The sequence below is a fragment of the Lagenorhynchus albirostris genome, chromosome 9, assembly GCF_949774975.1.
Source record: "Lagenorhynchus albirostris chromosome 9, mLagAlb1.1, whole genome shotgun sequence".
Taxonomy (NCBI): Eukaryota; Metazoa; Chordata; class Mammalia; order Artiodactyla; family Delphinidae; genus Lagenorhynchus; species Lagenorhynchus albirostris.
Genome location: NC_083103.1, coordinates 47,342,859 through 47,363,805, shown reverse-complemented (window position 1 = coordinate 47,363,805; position 20,947 = coordinate 47,342,859). Strand labels below are relative to the sequence as shown.

The following is a 20,947-nucleotide window of genomic DNA, read 5'->3' as shown; positions in this document are numbered from 1 at the left end:
ACCAGTGTAGGCCAAGAGGGGACCAACAGGAAGGGCAGGGATGTATCATTGCCTTTGGACAGCATGAACCAGGGGTGAGAATGCCACCAGTCGGTCTCTCTCTCGGCTTTCATTTGTGTTTCCATGTGTGTTGGCTTCATAGCTTACTCCTGCTGCAAACCAACTTCCTCCACCTGGAAGAAGACATGTCCACTGACAACCTTTGAACCTTGTAGCACAACTACTACCATTTTCTGTTCCCAAGTTTAAAAATGCAGAGGAAAGATTCCAACCATCTAAGCTTTGCATCAGGAGGTTGGAAGGGGTGAGAATATCTCTAAGGAGATGGCAGCCCTCACTCGTGCCACGTAGTTATAGCAAAGGTAATGACCCCAGCCTGTTCCTCTCTCTTAGCAAGAGAGCGAGAGGGAAATTGACTAGTCTGGGTTTTTTGCAGCTAATGATAAGGGTTTTGCCTGTGTGTCCGGTGGGTGGGGGGGAACCTTAAATATCCTCTGATAATCACATCCCTGATAAAAATGCAATGTCCCCCAAGATACGGAAAACCTATTTTATTTCTTGCGCCTGCTAGCATTCAGCTCGTGGTGCGTGAGGGACTTAACCAAGAGTAAACTCCTTATTCACTGACCCGTGGAAGAGGTGGAGGCAGGACTCAGATTAGTCTAGTGTCTTTGTGTAGCCCCAAATGCCCTTTATATAGAGACTCTGTCCATACTGGAATCTCGGTGGTCAGTCCTGTGCTTCCTGGACCCACACGGTCCTTTCTCCATCCTCCCACTTCTCTCCTAATCACTGAGTCTGATTAACTGTCATGGTCAACTCCATGACCCCCAACCGTGGGTCAGCCTGCACAGCTGCTACATCATCCTGAAGCCTCTCTCTTCCATTTAGAGATGGCTTAGAAGGTAGCCCCACTGTAGCCTGTTGATGGCTGGAGCTGTATATTAGGCCTGCCCGGTCTCAGCATCAACAGTATTTTGGGTCTTCTAGAAAGAGGGCCACAGTCTGTAAGAGTCAAGGTGCTGTGTTGTCTCTGTTCCAGGGGACTCTCAGCAACATCACCCCCAAGGCCTGGGGAAGACCTTTTTTTTTTTTTAATTGCAGTATAGTTGATTTATAATGTTGTGTTAGTTTCTGTTGTATAGCGAAGTGATTCAGTTATATGGATATAGACACATATTCTTTTTCAGATTCTTTTCCATTATAGGTTATTACAAGATGTTGAACATAGTTCCCTGTGCTATACAGTAGGACCTTGTTGTTTATCTATTTTATATACAGTACTGTGTATATGTTAATACCCAACTTCTCTTTTTTTTTAATTATTTTTGGCTGCTTTGGGTCTTCATTGCTGCACGCGGGCTTTCTCTAGTTGCGGTGAGCGGGGGCTACTCTTTGTTGCCGTGTGCAAGCTTCTCATTGCGGTGGCTTCTCTTGTTGCAGAGCATGGGCTCTAGGCACGCGGGCTTCAGTAGTTGTGGCACACCGGCTCAGTAGTTGTGGCTCGTGGGCTCTAGAGCGCAGGCTCAGTAGTTGTGGCGCACGGGCTTTGTTGCTCGACAACATGTGGGATCTTCCCGGACCAGGGCTCGAACCCGTGTCCCCTGCATTGGCAGGTGGATTCTTAACCACCGCACCACCAGGGAAGTCCCCCAACTTCTAATTTATCCCTCCCCCATACCCCCTTTCCCCTTCGGTAACCATAAGTTTGTTTTCTGTGTCTGTGAGTCTGTTTCTGTTTTGTGAGTAAGTTCGTTTGTGTCATATTTTAGATCCACATGTAAGTGACATCATATGATATTTGTCTTTCTCTGTCTGACTTACTTCACTTAGTATAATAATCTCTAGGTCTATCCGTGTTGCTGCAAATGGCATTATTTCATTCTTTTTTTTAATGGCCGAGTAATATACCATTGTATATATACACCACATCTTCTTTATCTATGGACATTTAGGTTGTTTCCATGTCTTGGCTATTGTAAATAGTGCTTCTATGAACATTGGTGTGCATGTATATTTTTGAATCAGAGTTTTCTCTGGATATATGCCCAGGAGTGGGATTGCTGGATCATGTGGTAACTCTATTTTTAGTTTTTTGTGTTTTTTTTTAAAGAAAGGTATTTTAAATTTATTTTTATTTTTATTTGGCTGCGTTGGGTCTCCGTTGCTGCGTGCAGGCTTTCTCTAGTTGCTGCGAGCAGGGCCTACTCTTCGTTGCAGTGCACGGGCTTCTCGTTGCGGTGGCTTCTCTTTGTTGCAGAGCATGGGCTCTAGGCACACGGGCTTCAGTAGTTGCAGCATGTGGGCTTCAGTAGTTGTGGCTCGCAGGCTCAGTAGTTGTGTCACACAGACTTAGTTGCTCCACGGCATGTGGGATCTTCCCAGACCAGGGCTTGAACCCGTGTCCCCTGCATTGGCAGGCGGATTCTTAACCACTGCGCCACCAGGGAAGTCCCTATTTTTAATTTGTTAAGGAACCTCCATACTGTTTTCCATAGTGGCTGCAGCAATTTATCTTCCCACCAACAGTATAGGTGGGTTCCTTTTTCTCCACAGCCTCTCTAGCATTTATTATTTGTGGACTTTTGCAGATGGTCATTCTGACCAGTGTGAAGTGGTACCTCACTGTAGTTTTGATTTGCATTTCTCTAATAGTTATCTTGAGCATCTGGGGAAGACCTTGATGTGACGTTTCTGAGCTGTGTTTTATATTTGCCTCCAAGAGATCTGGGTTTTAGAAGATGGATTCCTTTATTCAAGACTTTGTCCAGCCTCTTGAGGGTAAAATTTTGATAGAAGCAAAGGGGGTTTAACTTCAGTAGTCTTGGCTAAAGTTTCTGAGTTATTGACAATATACACACACAAAGAACTCCCTGTGCTGATTTAGTTCTGTGATATAAGAGAGAGGGAGTATGTTTCACTGTGGCGTTCTTCAATAAGCTCTGCGAGAGGACGTGGAAATGTCGATCTGTAGTTGCCATTTCACCTCCATAGGGTACGCAGATCCCTGGCCTTCACAGTATCTCTTGGTCCCACGCAATATTATATCAGGTAACTAACGTGAATTATAGTTTCAGGCATAGCGTTGATGATGGAAAGTTTGGATGAGAAGATTCATTTTTCCCTCTGTCACATTTGTAGAAATAACCATCAAAACAGAAGAGAAAAATTTGATCAAATGTATGTATATCACACCTTAGTACATCAGAAGTCCACTGTACAGGTCTAGCCTAGGGGCTTAACATCATTAGTTGAGTAAAAATGACCTCTTTTTAATTTATATTTATCAATGGGTTGAGCATCCTTAACAGGGTAGAACAGTATAGAACTCTCCTTCAGATCACTTGCCATCCCAGAGCGGGGAGGAATCGAAACTTAGCACGTAGCATCCTTCGGAATTCGGTGTGACTTTCTCCTCCTCCGTGGAATGCTGGCATGGTTCTCTCCATCTGACTTTATGCATGGAGAGCTGGGCAACTACTCTATCACCAAGTTACCTGATAGAGAATACGGACAAGACTTTTCAGAGACTCCCAAACCTGGAATCACTCAGGGACCCAGTTGATGATCTCAGTATTGATCCCAGACTTCTACTACAATTCCACTGTTAGAATTAAGGAAGCAGGTGTAGCCTGTGAGAAAGCAAGCTCTTCTGAAAGTCAGGCAAAACAGAGCTGTGTCCCGACTCTGTCTTTTTAAACATGTTTATCAATCATTTTCATAACCTTCTGGCCTTTTATGCCCTGATGATACAGCCATTTTATAATCCAAGAATGATGCCCAAAAGTGACTGAACCTGTTGCCCAATTACTGGAATAAGGAGTATGCGTTTATTCACTCAAAACTCAAATCCTCACCTTTGGCTAATAGATGTTGGCATTCAACAAGATGTTCTTCTTGGCCCTGTTCTCAGTTGCCTTCCAAGTTCTTCAAGCAGAGGTGGTGTTTTATCCTGGTCTGTGCCCAGCTAAGGCTTGAGTGCAGTTTTCTTGAGAGCTGTCCATCTTCTGTAGAATGTGAAAACACAGGACTCTGAACTTCACCAAAAGCAAGAGATAACGATGTGGCAGACTTCTTTCTGGGACATTGTTTCCATCTCACTTTTGTTTGATACCTTTCAAAAGCTTGCTAGAGAACAGCAGTGATTTTGGCCAACTGTATGAGAGGAAGATGCCCTGCTCGTCTACAATGGTGATTTGGGTCAAGGGAGGCACTTTTCTGCCACATGCAGCACAGCCACATGGGCCAGTGTGACTGCTGGGGAAGGATGTGCCCCTCAGGTCTGTTAGGGGAGGAAAAAAGCACCAAGAACTGTTCTAGCTACTCAAACGGTGCTTCTAGATTTTAAAATATATTTTAATTAAGTAAATAAACTTTTTTTTTTTTTTTTTTTTTGCGGTACACGGGCCTCTCACTGCTGTGGCCTCTCCCATTGTGGAGCGCAGGCTCAGCGGCCGTGGCTCACGGGCCCGGCCGCTCCGCGGCATGTGGGATCCTCCCGGACCGGGGCACGAACCCACGTCCCCTGCATCGGCAGGTGGACTCTCAACCACTGCGCCACCAGGGAAGCACAAACATTTTTATAAGAAGCTCAAATGTTATAGTTAAAGCCCCTCTTGACCAAACCTCCCACTCCCAACTTTTCGTAGCCCAGAAACTTCCCCAAAAGAGAGCACTGTTGAGGGTTGTTCCGTAGCCTTCCAGACACTGGATCTATTTACCTTCATAGATACATCAGTGCTTGCGGAGCTGGATGGTACTGTTCTCTAGTGTCACACCGCGTGATTCCCTGGATCTTGCTGCTTTCACTATGCAATATGTCTTGTATTTCTATGATGGTTCATAAAAATCCGCCTCATGTTAAAATGCTACAAATTGTCCATAATATGGGTGAGCCACAGTTTATCCACTCCTCTATTAATGGATGTTTAGGTTCAGACAGCATTTTTACACCTTATTTTAAGTGAACTTTCATACAATCACAATGTATAAAACAAAATTTATACTGATCTGTTCCTCAAGCTGTAACAGAGAGCCTACTGGTTTCGTACATGGTAACTTGGGCAAATAATCCATTTGTGCCTTGTTCGTATACTTTGTGTCTCAGTTCCTTTAAGTGTAAAATTAGAATAAAAATAGTACCTATCTAGTAGAGTTGTGGGAAGGATTAAATGAATTAATATACGTAAAGTGCTCTCGACAGTGCTTGGCACATGGTGAGCGCTGCCTAAGTGCCCACTTTGTGTCTAGAGCACGGTACTTGGACCACATTGTATTGGTCTCCATAGAATTGCTTTGGTTTTTGGCCCGCGTTATCCACTAACCTTTGACCTATTTTGAGAACATCACAGGAAAGCAGTGAGTTCTGCTGGGCTCTGTTTACTGTGAGGGTATCATCCCGAATGTTGTTTATCCCACTACGCAAAGTCTCTCTGTGGAAACAAGGGATGGTTCTCCCTTCCTTAGGAAGAGCTGTGCTTCTCCTAGGCAGTTAGCTTGACTTTGTCTTACTGATCTGTGCATCTTTTAACTCAGCTGTGCTTCCCTTTTTCCATTGGCTGCTAGAGTAGATTCAGTTTTTATTTTAATCTACTTCTAGCACGTGTTATAGACTCTATGGCACGTAAGTTAACTGAACTTACGATATCAACTTCCTTCCTTCCTGTTTTTTTTTTTTTTTTGGTCAACTAGCTGCCTCTCTGGGTGATTGCGTGGGTAGGTCTTTTATCGTACGAACACACTGCCCTCCATTTGACTGAGGCCCAGGTGGTGCGGTAGCTGGCCGGAGTCTTGTGGAAGGAGCCTTCCCTTCGCCTCCTGCTGGAGAAGTACCAGCTGCCAGCGGTGGGTGGCCCTCTGCATGTGCTGACTTTGGCACTGGCGCTGGATCCACACAGCTTCACTTGGGTGCCTGGGTCCTTTCTGTTCTCAGTCTCTCTCCTCTGAAAGTCACCATCATGTGAGTTCTTGGACAGAGAAGCAATTGACCTGCTGCTTAAGAGCTATTTCCTTTCTTTTCTTGTTAGGCTCTGAGAAATGTAGGTTCTAATTATATCTTTGGATACTAGTCAGTGTTTGACCGTGTGATGACTGGAATATTAATTAATGGAACAATAATAAACCACCATCAACACAAAGAAGCCATTAGTGATTGCTAAGGCCCTTTGTTTATGGTATGAAAGAGCTTCCCTAACACTGAACAAGACGCAGACTGGAGAGGGGCTAGACGAAAAGGCAGGGGAATGGCAGGGGTGCCCTGTCCGTCTGGCCTGTGCCTGGCACAGCTGCCCTGGGAAGTGGCCCCTGGGCTCACCCTCCCGCTGCACCATCAACAGACAGCCAGTGCTTCCCTCACAGGTGACGCTCCACGGCTGGAATGCAGATTTCTTGCTCCCTGTTTCTTTTTGGAACCAGGCCTGGCTCTGCCACCTGCCCTCACCTAGGCAGTGCACTGGGGAAGGGATGGGACGAGGGAAGGCAGGAGGTATCTTTTCCTAATGGGGCAGGTGGGGTGTGGTTGGAAAGCCCATTCTGAAGGTTGGAATGTGGCGAAATGGGCTCGGGAGAAGGGGACCACCTCTGGGCCCTTCTCTGTGCCTGGTCTCCTCTCTGACATTCTCCTTTTACAATCGTGACTTTCCTTTGGGATATAGGATACCCGCCTTACGAACATTGGAGCATTGACTCCTCTGGACCAGCCCAGGTGTCAAGGAGTGTCATTTCCCCGTTTAGCAATAAGATCTGCTTTTTCAGACCGCTGAGCCCCTGGATGGCCTACTGTGCGCCTCTGGTTTGGGCCCTTAAATTCCTCGTGGAAGAAGGGTGTAGTCATAGCACTGGGCCAGTTCAGTTCCATTAGCAGCTACCTCCCTCCTCCCTGCCTACAGCCAGGGCAGACACACCCAGGAAGTGACTGCAGCTCCTGTCTCTAGCTCAGGGCATTTTATAGCTTTGCCTCTCGACTGCCATCTCAAATCTCCCTTTCCTCTGTTTTCCATGGTTTCCGACTACTTGGTATTTCCTGTGTTTTCCCTCTGCTTGGCCCTTGAGATCCCTCTGGCTGTCATTTGGGTTCTTCTCAAGGCGTTTCATCTTAGCTTATTCCTCTCAGCTCTAACACTGCAGCAACTCCACGTGCCACCCTGGCTGCCAGAGCCCTTATTGAGGGGTGCGATCGGCCACTTCTGAAAGGGATGTGCGAGTAGATGAAGGGCCTTCCGTTTGGCATCCCTCATCCTCCAGGCTCCCTGCGATGTTCAGGATGGGCCTCTACGCCGTGAGGTGTGCCTCGGCTCTGGAGAACTTTGGCGTGAGAGTCAGGAGACAAGATCTGTGCTAGGAGTTGTTCCCATATAGTTCCTCAGTGCATGGTACCAGCTCCCTGGTCTCAAAGAGTAGACCCTTATTGCTACTGGTGCTTCTGGCCAGCTGTGCCTCCAGCTAAACCAGACCCAACACGCCCAGTCACGCCAAGCACCGCCGGGTCTGGAGTTCCACCAAGGCCTTTCTAGCCAAAGGTGAGGTCACCCAGGGGGTGGTTTTTGCCACCTCTTATGGCATGCCTATCAGTGGCATCTGATCTGGTCCTCCTTGTAGTAGTTTTGAAATCCTGTGGTTTCCTGTTTAGGTGGGTGGTTTTGCATAGATAATGAGCGAAACTGACCTCACCAATTGCATTACTTCATTTGGAAGTTGGTAAGATGTTTTTCCAGCCTTTTAAGTGTGTGTTTTTTTCCTCTTCCCTTTAGTCCCAGGTAAATCACCACAGTGCTGCTAGTAATGAAACGTACCAGGAACGCTTAGCACGTCTAGAAGGAGATAAGGAGTCCCTCATATTACAGGTGGGTCCTTTTTGGTGGGAACCAGCTTTTTCTGTTACCTCCAGCTCTGTAGCTGCCTTAAGTAGGAGGGAAGTCCAAAGGGTTTTCTCTGTTGGATGTTTCCTGCTCCCAAAGTGTATGTTTTTCAAAAGACTTTTCCTGAAACCAAGGAGAAAGTAACTGGGGGCACAGTTTAACTCTGGCCTTGGCTTTTGGGGGCTGTGAATGGATTCATTTATTTATCACGGACTACAAGAGTATCTGCATCTATACACTGGAAGCTCTGTGGCCAGGCTGATTAATGGGGCCCTGTCTTCCAGAAGTCTTGCAAAGGAGATGTGTCCTCATGTCACTAATACAGCAAAGCCTCTTAAAAAGCCCCAGGGTGGATGCTAACAGGATCAGGCCCAGTTCATCCGGAGCTGGATCGAGACTGATCACTTTGAGGCCAACCCCCCTGGAGCTGTTAACATGGGTTAATAAGCCTTTGATGACTCTCTTACTTTGAAGAAAGGAACTCCAAAACTTGTCAAAGACGTAGTTTCAGGTCTGAAAACTTGCATTGCATTCTGAAAAGTTGATCTTTCTCGTGGGATGCTTTTTGCTGAGGTAGGAGCCCTTTGCTGTGTTAGTTCTCAAACACATGAACCAAGCCTCAAGGTCTGGTATGCCTCAGACACTGTGATTGACAATTTAGAGAATAATAAGACTAATGTCCTAATCCCAGCTCCTTAAAAAGCTTGAAGGGTGGTGATTAAGACTGGTAAGTGGGATGGAAGCGAGGGGGCAGGGAGGGTTCTGGGATCCTCCTTAGACTATGGGCCTTAGCTTAGAGCACTAGAGTTAAGAGGCTGCAGTATGTTTGGCTTTTTTCCTTCTGTTTTACCTTATTTCTTTTATTCATTTCACTTCATTTTATGAATGTAGGTATAATATCTGATTATTTTAGAAACTTTGGAAAGTCAAAAAGAATTTAACATGTTAGCCCTTTCTTCCAGTCCTTTTCTTTTTTTCTGTCCTGCCCCTATTTTAAAAAATTAAGCTCAGACCAAATATACAATTACACAATTTTGTATCCTAGGTTTTTTTTTTTTCTTCACTTCATTGATTTGTTCATTAAAAACTATTTGCATGCCCACAACTCAGTGGATACTGGTTTTAGGTGCTGGGGTTGTAGCAGTGAAGAAAATAGACTAAGTCCCTGTTCTCAAGCTTCCATTCGTGTGTGTGTGTGTGTGCACACGCGTGTGTGTGTGCGCGCGCACGCGCGCACGTACATGTATGATAAACCAATTCACAAAATGTTTCCAGTGATGATAAATGCTATGGAAAAAAATAAAGCAGGATAGGACTGTGTGGTCAGGGAAGACCTCCCCGATAGGAGGAGACTTAAGGAGCTGGGGAGGGAGCCCCATAGAGACTGGGAGAAGCACGTGCCAGGCAGAGGAGGTGGCTGGTCCAGAGAGCACCTTGAGGTAGGCATGTGCTTGGCGTGTGGGAAGAACAGGAAGGGGCTGTGTGGTTGGAGCTGGTGACCCTGAGAAGCCTGGGAACTGCCTACTGAGAGGTAGCAGGGGCCAGGTTATATAGCACGTTACAGTGCAGACACTTTGCGGGATGTGTAATTGGAACCTCCATCCCAATGACACAACTGATGGAAGAGCGTCCAGTTTAGAATTTTGCCACAAACAGTGTCAAGCTACAGACGAATGAACCCGGAACCTTCATGGCTGAAATGAGACATTTCTATTTAGAGGGTTACAATTTAATAAAGAATTCCTGTGTGATAATCTCTCTGATATTGTAAAAATTCTGAATTCTTGAATAATCCTTAATGATTCTAGCACAACTGGAGAGCTGCTTGTCAGTAAAGTCAGAAGTGGATCCTAATGGTTTCTGTCCCTCCAGGAGCTTGTGGACAGACTCTCAGAGCTGCTCTTACGTGCTCACTGCTGTCTCTAGAGGCTCCACGGAGCAGGTTAGACAGATCCTCAGAGTGGGGGGGGCACTTACTTGATTAATTCACAAGACAGCTCAGCCAGACCGAATTCATTGGAGCCCTTGGCCCAGAATGTTCTCCTGGGTTTACTTGTGGAAGAACAAGGGAAATCACACAGGGCAAAATACTGTTTTCAGGATTAAACAATAAATAAAACCAAAATCTTGTATTTCTTCATTAGAATGTGACTTCTTAATGCAAGGATTTTCATCTTTTTCTTTTTCCCCCACTTCTGTATCCCCTCGGTTTTTAAAATTACGCCTAGCATGTGGTAGGGGCTCAGAAAATATTTTTTCTTGAATAAAGATCACATTTAGAACCTTTATACATTTTCTCCCAATTTTCTACACCTCTACATTCATAACCTAGACTGAGTATTCACGTTCATAAGGACCCCATAACCCGGTGTATCTCGAGTCTTAAGAGCAGCTGGGCTATGAGCTATAGAATGCCGGAGACCACGTTATTCGTCTGGGGTCTGGGTACCTATTCCGCTGGGTATCGCCAGCCCATGGCCCCAAGGCGTGGTGCAGACTCTCTAAGTGTTAATCATCCCAGTAAGATTAACCATGACACATCCCCAACAGAAACTCTGGAACCCAGGCAGCAAAGGCCACCCCTGGCATCCTACTCTTTTGAGATTAGAGTTAGTAGTTGAAAAGGCCAGGACGGCTGATCATGTTAGGCAGCGAGGATAAGACGCCCATTTTTGGATTATAATTGAAATGTTAGCACACCATGCGTCAGCTCCAGGAGTATGTTTCAATAATTCATTAATCACTTAGGAACATAAAAATGGAAAGCTTAAAGCAGCCATATTCATTAAGATTAGTGCCTCTGTAAAAGGGAGCTTTATAATTCATAACTTTATTTAAGCATGCATAAGTGAATTCACATTAACTCATGCTCCAGCTATCATTCCTTTACAGACTGAGAAATAATTTATGATCATCTATATGTAAATGGTGATGAGTCAACCATTGGTTAGAAACCAAAAGGCTATAAAGGATCTCAGTTTACCAGTCCTTGATTTCTTTATTTTGGGGGGGAGGTCACTCATGCTTTCTTCCTCTTCCTGCTCTGAGGCACCTTTTAATAATAATTATTTAATAGTAATACGGAAAAGGATTAATAATAATAAGGCAAAGGCTGTTTGCTGATAGAGGCTTTGAAAATCTTCTCAGTCTGTATTTAGGGTATAATTTAAATGATTTATCGTAAATGGATTTTTATTTGCTAACAATTCCAAGAGATAGTCTCGATGTTCTTCAGAAAGACGACTGTTTTCCTGCCACTGTATATGCAGCGTGGCTTGTGTATATTTATGACTTAGTCATGTTTTGGCCTGTGAAGCACAAAAACCTTCCCGCAGCCAAGTTTTGTCAGTGCTAATACATGCCCTTTACGTCCCACATTCCTTAATTGCTTCAGAACCCTCGCCTGATAGGTGAGCTGTCCTCACACCCTGATGAGAGGGGTAAGGTCATTGGCTACTCTGCACAGAAGTTTGGATTGCGCTTCCACATGAGGTGGCAGAAGCCCTGGCGAGCCAGCTGAGTTATTCCTTGAGGCCGGGCTGCCCAAGGGAGCTCTGTGAGAGGCACAAGGAGCCAGAGGCCAGCCCAGAGGCTGCTCTCGTGGCTGCTGGGTGTTTTTCTCCTGAGTCTGTCAAGAGCAGGAAATGTGACCAACCTGGTCCAGGTGGTGGCTGGGACTTCCCGGCCAGGTGAGAAAACAACCGGGGTTCCCTTCATCCAGGACACTTCCCCCACTTACCACCCACCAAAAATAGCAGCCACTCTTCTCCCATCAAGAATCAGTGGCGTGGCTTCACGGCTCCCCTCCAGCGGGGAGCCGGTCCCAGCCTCCACCCTTGCTTTATTTCCTGGGACAGGTGAGCGTCCTCACAGACCAAGTGGAAGCCCAAGGAGAGAAGATTCGGGACCTGGAAGTGTGTCTGGAAGGACACCAGGTGAAACTCAATGCTGCTGAAGAGATGCTTCAACAGGTAAGGGTGGGTGGGACCCAGGGCCTTGGGTCCTGCAGCCGCTCACGTGGGCAAGCCCCTTTCTGGGTCCACGTTACAGAGCTCGCTGCTTCCATTCCCGTCCTGCCTGGAGGGGAGGGTTGGCTGCTTAGCCTGTGGTGTTTACACAGCAGGTGAAACCGGAGGGGGAGGGCAGGGAAGGGCTGGCCTGGGAGGAATAACTTGTTGGGCTGGTTTGACAGATTCCCAGGGCACTTTCTCCTGGCCTGGTTCAGTGCAGAGCTCTCTGCTGGCCATGTCCCCCTCATCTTATCACACCAACCACACCGGACACACTTAACTGGCTAACTCCTCATAACCAAGTAACCCACGGTTCGGGCATGGCACTGTTGTCGCCTTTGCCCTGTAAGTGGCATCTGGGGTTTTCGAAAGCCGATTAACTTATTTTGTGCCTCTTTCCTTCCCTCACTCTTTCCCCTCTCACTCTGTGTGGCTTTCTTTGATAAAATCGATCACATATTACATAAATAATATTATTATTAAATAGTATTAAAATGAAAAAAATTAGCTGCTCTTCTACCATTCAGAAACGTCTCTTAAATGTCTTCTTGTTTCTCTTTGGGCCTTTTTGTTATATGTACATATAATATACAAAACACTATTTGCACCAGAGATATGATTTAGTCCTCAGCTTTTCTATGCTTAACGTCATAGAGTGAGTTTTTTTCCACTTTTAAATTTTGCTGTATCGTTGTCTTTACTATCGCTTAGACCTTTTTTACTTTTTTTTTTAGCAAAAGTATTATAATTGAACTGACTCTTCCTGAACAGTCTGACCCCATTGTAAATAACGAGCTGCAATTTTTAGGAAGCGGTGTTGAATTTTTATCAAAAGTCTTTTCAGAATCTGTTGAGATGCTAATTAGAAATTTTATTTTATGAACTCTAGTAGTATATCTAATTTCCTTAACTTGCATCATTTTTGCACTTCAGTTATTTTGAAAAATAAACCATGACTGAAGTTTGTGTATGCTTTGTAGGTCCTGGTATAGTACTTGGCACATAAAAGGTGCTCACTAATTATTTAAGGAATGAAAGTCCATTTCTTAAAATGAGTGGGTTCAATTAGAAGACTGCTTATAATCTCCCTCCCCCATCCCCCAAGCTCTAACCTTTTTTTTTTTTAATCGCTTTGGTCAGCATAAAATTCAAATTGTTTCTCCACAGCATAGTAATGAACAGAGGCTTTGAATATGACCTTTTGTCTTAGGGGTAAATATCTTAGTTTCTAGGTGTTTCTTAGCTTTGAGTGCATTTGAAGAACTTATTTTAAAATCAATATTTTTATGCAAATGTCTTTGTAGAAACTAGTTCTGACAGCTTGGAAGCTGTTATTAGTTTATCCTTTCATTGCTGATTAATAAGTTACCACATTCTTGGCCCCATTTGATTTTCTGTTTAAATGGTATGCCATTTCTCTTGCTTATCGTATTCCCTGGAAATCCGAGTAGCAACAGGAGTGAATCTTTCTTTTTATTTACTCTTAAAAGTTGAATCTTTCTTTTGAAGACCCAGGAAAGAAAATAGCCTGATGGAAAAATCTCAAATGGCACAAGAGCATTTTTACAAGAGTGCATGGGACAACCCACTAGATTATATTTTCAAGACAGCAAAAGATGCGGTTCTGGGGTGGGGACCAGGGAGGAAGATGATGGAGGTGCTGTAAAAAAAAAAAAAAACAAAAAAAAAACCCTAGACAGACCAAGAAAATTTGCCTGTGGAAGGGAACATGTCAGAAAAACGGCAGAAGGCTGATGTTTCAGGAAGGCAGTGCCTGGTGAGTAACCACACGATCGGAGGTCAGAAAATGGCCCCATCGTGGTGCCTGAGCTCTCTGAGGTTGTCTTATCCTTCTAAGCATTATCCCATAGACTGGATTTTGGACTTTTAAAAAAGTCTTAAGCTCAACTGCCCCTTATATCCTGTTTATTCTAAATCTTCTTTCTTGTGTGCTGTGGCCGAGGTAGCAGTCGTGTGGTTTGCATGTACCGTAGAGGTGAACGTGTGGGCTTGCTATCTTCTGGAGTGCAGTAGCTCTTATTTGCTACCACTGGGGTTGAAAGATCTTCCTGAACTTAACCAAGTTATTTTTATGCCCATAACTTTGACTGTATTCTCTCAGCCTTTCAAGGGTGAAATGAAAGGAGTGTGCAGTACTTTCCTGGAGAATTCTGAGTTCATGTCATAGGCATTTGAGGCTCCGCTCCCACTCATGTGTTCTCTGGGCTTGGTGGTGCCTGAACTGGAGATCATTGGGTTGCCAATTCTAAATGCCCCATTGAATGTTCTGCACATGGTAATGCTTTCCGGAAATCTGCTTGATACTGTTTGAAAAGACGCTTAATTCTTGCATCACAATGCTGATGTGATGCCATCTATATATAGCGTGGAGTACATACGTAAGTGTCCTCTGAACTGGGGATAGGCAGAGACTTGCCTGGTTAGACTGTGATATCCTGGGCCCCAGGGCTCATGGTAGGAGCAAGCATGACTCGTCCTTAAGGCAGAGAATGGAGGCAAACAATCGCCTCTTTCTTTCTTTCTTTTTTTTTTAAATTAATTTACTTTATTTTTGGCTCCGTCGGGTCTTTATTTTTGGCTCCGTCGGGTCTTTGTTGCTATGCACAGGCTTTCTCTAGTTGCGGCGAGTGGGGACTACTCTTGTTGCAGTGAGCGGGCTTCTCGTTGCAGAGGGTTCTCTTGCTGCAGAGCATGGGCTCTAGTAGTTGTGGCTCGTGGGCTCTAGAGCGCAGGCTCAGTAGTTGTGCACGGGCTTAGCTGCTCCGTGGCATGTGGGATCTTCACGGACCAGGGCTCAAACCCGTGTCCCCTGCCCTGGCAGGAGGACTCCCAACCACTGCGCCACCAGGGAAGTCCACAATTGCCTCTTTCTGCCAGCCCTGAGCCAAGCCTGGCCTCCTGTTAAAGGCCTGAGATGCTTTCACTGTCACAGCGTGGGGCCTCCTGAGTGCCTATTGACACTGCTTCCCGTGGGGAGGCAGCTCCTGCTAGCCCTTACACACGGAAAACCTCCTTTCTAAAGGAGCCAGCAATTCTAGCTGACCACCCATGGAGGCCCATTACTGCTTTTCACAAGAAGCTGGAAATCCAGATGTAAAAATTTAAAGATCAGTCTTTCTATTTTAAAAACATTGGCAACTAATTTAAATGAAAAAGAAGTATTGTGTGAACCACACAATATTTATTGTACCTTTAGGCCAAGCCTGGCCCACAGATCCAGTCTGCAACCTCTATTCCAGACTTCGCCCCCTTGGCTGGCTAGAAGACCTCTGGGGGGACTTAAGGAAACCCAGACCCAGCCAGTATCGTCCAAACCCTGTGCATCCACGGGTTCCAAACCCCACTGCGCTGTCTCTCCCGACAGCTGTTTTCCTGAGCAGTGTTCCCCACCCGACTCACGAGCCATGGACCCCTCAGCCTGGCTTGGCCTGGTCCCCTGCTAAGTGCTGATCTCTTAGCTCTCATCTGTTTTCTTCTACACATTAACCCATTTGGCCTCTAGAAAGGGAGAGCATGAAGATCCATGGGGTTAGACAGGCAAACCAGGACCAAACAGAATCAGCACAGAGGCAGGGCCACATGAGCCACGCATAGATTATAGACACATTTGAGGGCAAAATATTTCTTGTCTGCAGCCTGTTGCAGGACACAGGGTGGGAACGGGGTAGCTGCAAGCGTCTCTTGGAGCTGCCTGTGGAAACATCTACTCTGATATGGTCTCTGACTCACTGAGCGTATCTAGATTCCCCAGGGAGCCTTCCCCATTAGGAAGAGACATCTACCAGGAAGTGTACAAGTGGGTCTTCAAAGGCCCACAGCCTGAGTCCATTTTCACCTCCTCTTTTTTTTTTTTTTTGCGGTATGCGGGCCTCTCACTGTTGTGGCCTCTCCCGTGGCGGAGCACAGGCTCCGGACACACAGGCTCAGCGGCCATGGCTCACGGGCCCAGCCGCTCCACGGCACGTGGGATCTTCCCGGACTGGGGCACGAACCCCTGTCCCCTGCATCGGCAGGCGGACTCTCAACCACTGCGCCACCAGGGAAGCCCTTCATCTCCATTTTAAGCAGGTCAAGGCATTGCCCAGCTGCATCTTTGAGGGCTGCACACTGAACTATCCGAGCCCAGATCCCAGAATAACACCCCAGGAACACACGTGTGGACCAGCGCCCTCCCCATTGTGATTGGCCTAGACCATGTTGGCAAAAAAATCTATCACAGAGAGAGAGTTCCTTATGCTCTGTGATGTATTTGAAGTCCCTGGTGACTTTTTCTAAAGTGGCCTCCATGGGTTCTCTGGGGTTCTGTCGGTTCCTGCACAACAAGCTCCTCTGCCTCTGATCACTGACCCTTCTCCAGCGGGTGATGATTTCAGGGAGGGAAGCCAATGCTGTTCTGTGGAGAAGAGGCCTTATACAGAGCTGGCAGCCAAATGGAACACTTTCCAGAGGCTGGCCCTTGACAGGTGTGATCAGTGCCAAGAGCAGCAGCCATGTTTAGTGCCAGAAAGAAGACAGGGTAGCAAACCCAAGGGGGGAGGAAGAAAGGATGCAAAGCTCCTTGTGAGGACACAGCCCAGCTTTGGGGAAACATGGAAGGACACCAGGCTCTATCTCAGTCCTCCAACCTGACCCAGAGCCCCAGGTGTCAGGCAACCTCATTGTGTTGGCTGCCTTTTAGGTGAGGTGTGGAGAGAGACAAATTTAGGGGATTTGGAGTCCATGGACGTGACTTTCTGCAGATTCACCACTTGTGGCTGATCTGGGGAAGTCAGTGAACCTGTGTTCTTATTTATAGAGAACAGAGATGACAGTGTGGACTCTGCACTGCCCACCTCCTAGAGCTGTAGTACAGTTGTTCCGGTTTTGTTAAAGCTGGACTATTGGGCTTCCCTGGTGGTGCAGTGGTTGAGAGTCCGCCTGCTGATGCAGGGGACACGGGTTCGTGCCCCGGTCCGGGAAGATCCCACATGCCGCAGAGCGGCTGGGCCCGTGAGCCATGGCCGCTGAGCCTGCGCGTCCGGAGCCTGTACTCCGAAACGGGAGAGGCCTGCGCACCGTAAAAAAATATATATATATAAAACTGGACTATCACACAATGGCCAGGGGGTTACGGGACCCAGGACACAGGCCCAGTTCCTGCCCTTGAGTCGAGCGAGGGAACAGTGTGCCCAGGCGTGTGAACTCAGCAAAGCGTCGTCAGCACCCAGCTCATAAATTCCCAGAGAGCACCTTTAGGGAGGTGTTTCTACCTCAGGAAGGATATTAAACAGAGCTATGCACCTGACCCTGTGGGAGCACAAATCTGTCCAAGGAGACAGGACACTTGAGCGAAGAAAAAGGGGATTTGCCACTTATTCCCTAAAACTTGTGAGGCAGAGATAACCGCTTTCCTCAAGTTATCTCATTTGATGTTGGATCTCCAGACCATAGTGTGAGGTAGGTGCTTTACCCTTTTTTTTTTTTTTTTTTTTAAACAGATAAGGGGACTGAGGTTCAGAGAGATGATTTAGTTAGTGGGGCCTGAGACTGGACTCAAACCCAGGTTGACTACGAGCCCCTCTCCCTGAAAGAGGCTTCCCGGCAAGGCCTAGGCCTCTTACTTCAAAGGGCAGAGGGACATACTTTTCCTTTCAAGTCGTTCCATGGCCTGTTCTTTCATTCTGGTTTCAAGTTGCCAGTCTGGCTCCAGTCCCCTGTCATTGGTCAGAAACTCCCTGGGTCAGGTTCCACACTTAAAGTTGGAAGTAATCGCTTCAAGATGTGGCCCTTTAAGGAGAGCAAAGTTGAAAGGCAAATTCTCTTTATCAGCTCCAGTCAGACACTGAGCTTTGGGAAAAGGAAATGATGGTTTGCTCTGAGATGGAGGCTTTTTTCATCTCCCAGAAAGGAGATGTATTTGTCCTTCTGGAAGAGGTTACTGGTAGTGGTGAAGTGAGGGGGTGAGTGATAATTTTATTCATTGGTTTTCTTCATTACCCAGTTTCATGGTCCTGCCTAGTAAGAAACACAAACCACCATCCTCCCATACCACCCGGCTCATCCCTTGCCCTCTCTCATTTACACAGGCAGCCTTGAACCAATGAGGAGAGCAGACACTCCTGCTGCTTATGAAACCTCTGCCCCTTATCTCCAGCCCCCTGCCTCCCCATTCCCCCCCACCACCCCATTACAGTAGCTCTGTGATTCCAAGAGATCCCAGCAGGATCCCACCCTGCAGGTCTCAGTAAGGTGCCAAGCATTGCCTTCGTGCTCTGGACAAACAGGCTGGACCAGATCACTGCAGTCTTGGGGATGGGAGCTGAGGATCCAAGAATGTTACTCTTAAGGGGTAGACAGAATAAAAGATGCCAGCAGCGAAGACAAAGGAGAAAAAAGAAAGGTCAGGAAAATGGGACTTCCCAGGTGGTCCGGTGGCTAAGACTCCGTGCTCCCAATGCAGGGGGGCCGGGTTCGATCCCTGGTCGGGGAGCTAGATCCCGCATGCTGCAACTAAAGATCCCGCACACTGCAACTAAGACCCTGTGCAGCCAAAATAAAGACAGAAAGAAAGAGGTCAGGAAAATGGAAAGGGAGGCTGGGCTCACACTGATGAGGGGAGGCAGGGTGAGTCAGTGGGTTGAGAGCTGAGAGGTGAAAGTTGCCTCGGAAAGTGGGGACGCTGGTCCCAGAGGCAGGGCTGTTTCTGTGCTCTGGGGAAGGCAGAAGCTGGGTTGCAGACATGCAGACGTTTTCCTGAGTAAGCGACAGGAAGATGAGGAAGAAGAGGCAGCAAAGAGTGGATTATGCTTTTCAGAGCTTGGCTGTGAGGGGGAGAGGGGAGGGAGGAGAAAAAGCTGGCGTTCACGCTCACACCACACTCGGAGTGCGTTTGCCTAGCCTGAGCACTAGGGAGCTGATGGTGGTCCCTGGAGGGGAAGGAAGGTCAAGAGGGAAGGTTCTTTCCAATGTCAGAAATTTGATCATGTTTATAGCCTGAGGGATGGAAGCTGATGGTGAGGGAGAGATTAAATGCCTGTCAGAGCAGATGATTAATGGGCCTCCCCCAGAGTAGTGTAGACTTGGTGAGAACTTCCTCAAAGGCAGTACAGAGGGGAGGGAGGGCCCAGGTCCCTGTGAGCAGGCGGCGTTCTGCACTACCGGCTAGAGGGAGAAACAGGACCAGGACTCGGAGAACAAAGCCAAAAGCTACTGGTTAACCAGGGAGTTACCTGAATCTTCATTCAAGCTGCATGAGGATGGCATGGAAGACTGGTCAGCAACAGGAAGGTGGGTCAGGTGGAGCAACTCAGCAGCAAACTCTGGAATCTTTGTGTCCTTTAACATGTGCTTTTAATGTGCAACCTGGAAACTTATTGGGTTGGGAACAGTTTTTAAAGACAGAAGAACCTGACAGAGAAGTCGGCTGTGTGCAGTTATGTCAGACTAACCTCGGAAAGGAGGTGCGGGCTTGCCTTCTGTAAGACACGGATTCAGGAGAGAGGAATGAGAGACGATTCTGGGAAACTTTGAAATAGGAAGGATGTAAGTTCAGTGACTGATCAGATGATATCTTCAGTAAATAGGTTATTTAAGGAGAAGAAGGGGATAGGGTGGGGTTTAGGGCTCGAGGAGAATGGAAAAGATCTGGAACAATCTCTGAAAGGAACCAGCCAGAGATGAATATAAGTTTTGCCAGGCAGTGTTGGAACATCGGCTGTAATTAGATAGCGTAAATTTGTGTGGAAACCAATTGGCATCATTAAGTGACTTACTAGCAATTCTCAGGCCGTGGGGAGTGGAAACATAGACAGAAGTCTTTGAGGTTTGGCATGGAGTGGGTGCTGGTGAAGCGAGTACACTTCAGATCTAGGGGCAAGGATGAGTCAGGAAGAATTTTCTGATGCAGAAATGATACAACTGAAATGATAAGCCTTAAGGTACAGGGTGGGTAAGGAGGCAAATACTACTTAAAGGAAGTTGATAAACTAGGAAAATAGGGAGTTGTTAAGTAACTGGTAGCCACAGAAGAAGAAATTGAAGATGATTTGAGTGACTAAATGGGCCAGTTGAAAAGTCAGAGGATTGTGGCCAGAGGAGAGAATTTCAGAGTTGAAGATTTTAGAAGTGAAGGACACATGTTCCGGATCAAGATGAGGGTCAGGCTGTGGCCATACTACTGAGAAGCTGAACTGAGGTGGAAGCAAAGCCTGTTGGTGTCAAGGTCAAGAAATGTGAAACCAGGGTGAACCCTGAGTGAAAGATTGATTAACAAGGATAATCAATGGAAATGGGGGACTATCTTGGGGTCTGGGTATTTGGGGAAAACGTGACTTAACTGAATGGTGCTGCCTTAGAGGAGGAGGAGGGCAGAGGTAGGAGATCTGGAAGAAGCAGTGTTGAACTGGGAGAAAGGTGTTCTGTAAGTTGGGTTGCTGGAGCAGAACGGCCTCTACTTGAGAGGACTGGGAAGGACGTGTCATGTCATGCAAACGTCAGGGTTCGGTTTCTGCTGGAAGTAGAAAGAGCAGTTTAGAAATGTAGGGTATTTAAATCCTATTAAGACAACTAGGATAGAGGTCACAGTACATAATAGTGGCTGGAGGCCTTGCCGGGCCTGGAGATGGGGAAGTGGGGCTGGGCTGGGATAAGGCTGTCAAAGGCTGATTTTGAGTTCAGGGAGTAGGAGAGTACTTGTTGATGACAAGGACCAGGGGTGATGATAATGAAAGGGGGAAGCACATGCTAATAGAATCTAGGAGACAGTAAGGAGAAGTTTTGTTATCAGTGGACTGTGTGCAATTAAGCAGCCCCAGGCTTCTCATTAAAACTTTGGTGTGTCTAATTGAAATGTCCACTTGGAATGTTAGCGTGACCAATCAGAACCCTGGCATGACCAATTGGAGTGGCCATTGGAATTTTAATGCAACCAATTAGAATATTATCCTCATTAACTGGAACATTGGTATGACCAATTACAACCTGGCAGTTAAAACAGCCAGAGGGATTCTGGAAATCATGAAAGCAGAGTAGATTAGCTTTCAAGAGAGGCCTTCTGAGGCATTTTTACATCCCACCGAGGCA

General features: G+C 46.6%; 1 protein-coding gene across 20 annotated transcripts in view; it reads left to right on the top strand.

Annotated features, from left to right (window-relative positions):
- PPFIBP2 (PPFIA binding protein 2) overlaps nt 1-20,947 on the top strand; it is a 158,886-nt gene that overhangs the window by 75,285 nt on the left and 62,654 nt on the right. For 16 of the 20 annotated variants that reach the window (XM_060159765.1, XM_060159766.1, XM_060159767.1 and 13 more), the window contains 2 exons: nt 7,749-7,841; nt 11,714-11,827. In XM_060159765.1, the coding sequence (XP_060015748.1) occupies nt 7,749-7,841; nt 11,714-11,827 (207 nt within the window). Of the gene's footprint in view, nt 1-7,748; nt 7,842-11,390; nt 11,546-11,713; nt 11,828-19,053; nt 19,154-20,947 lie in introns of those variants that run through there. The other 4 variants (XM_060159771.1, XM_060159776.1, XM_060159774.1 and 1 more) reach the window with 3 other exon arrangements.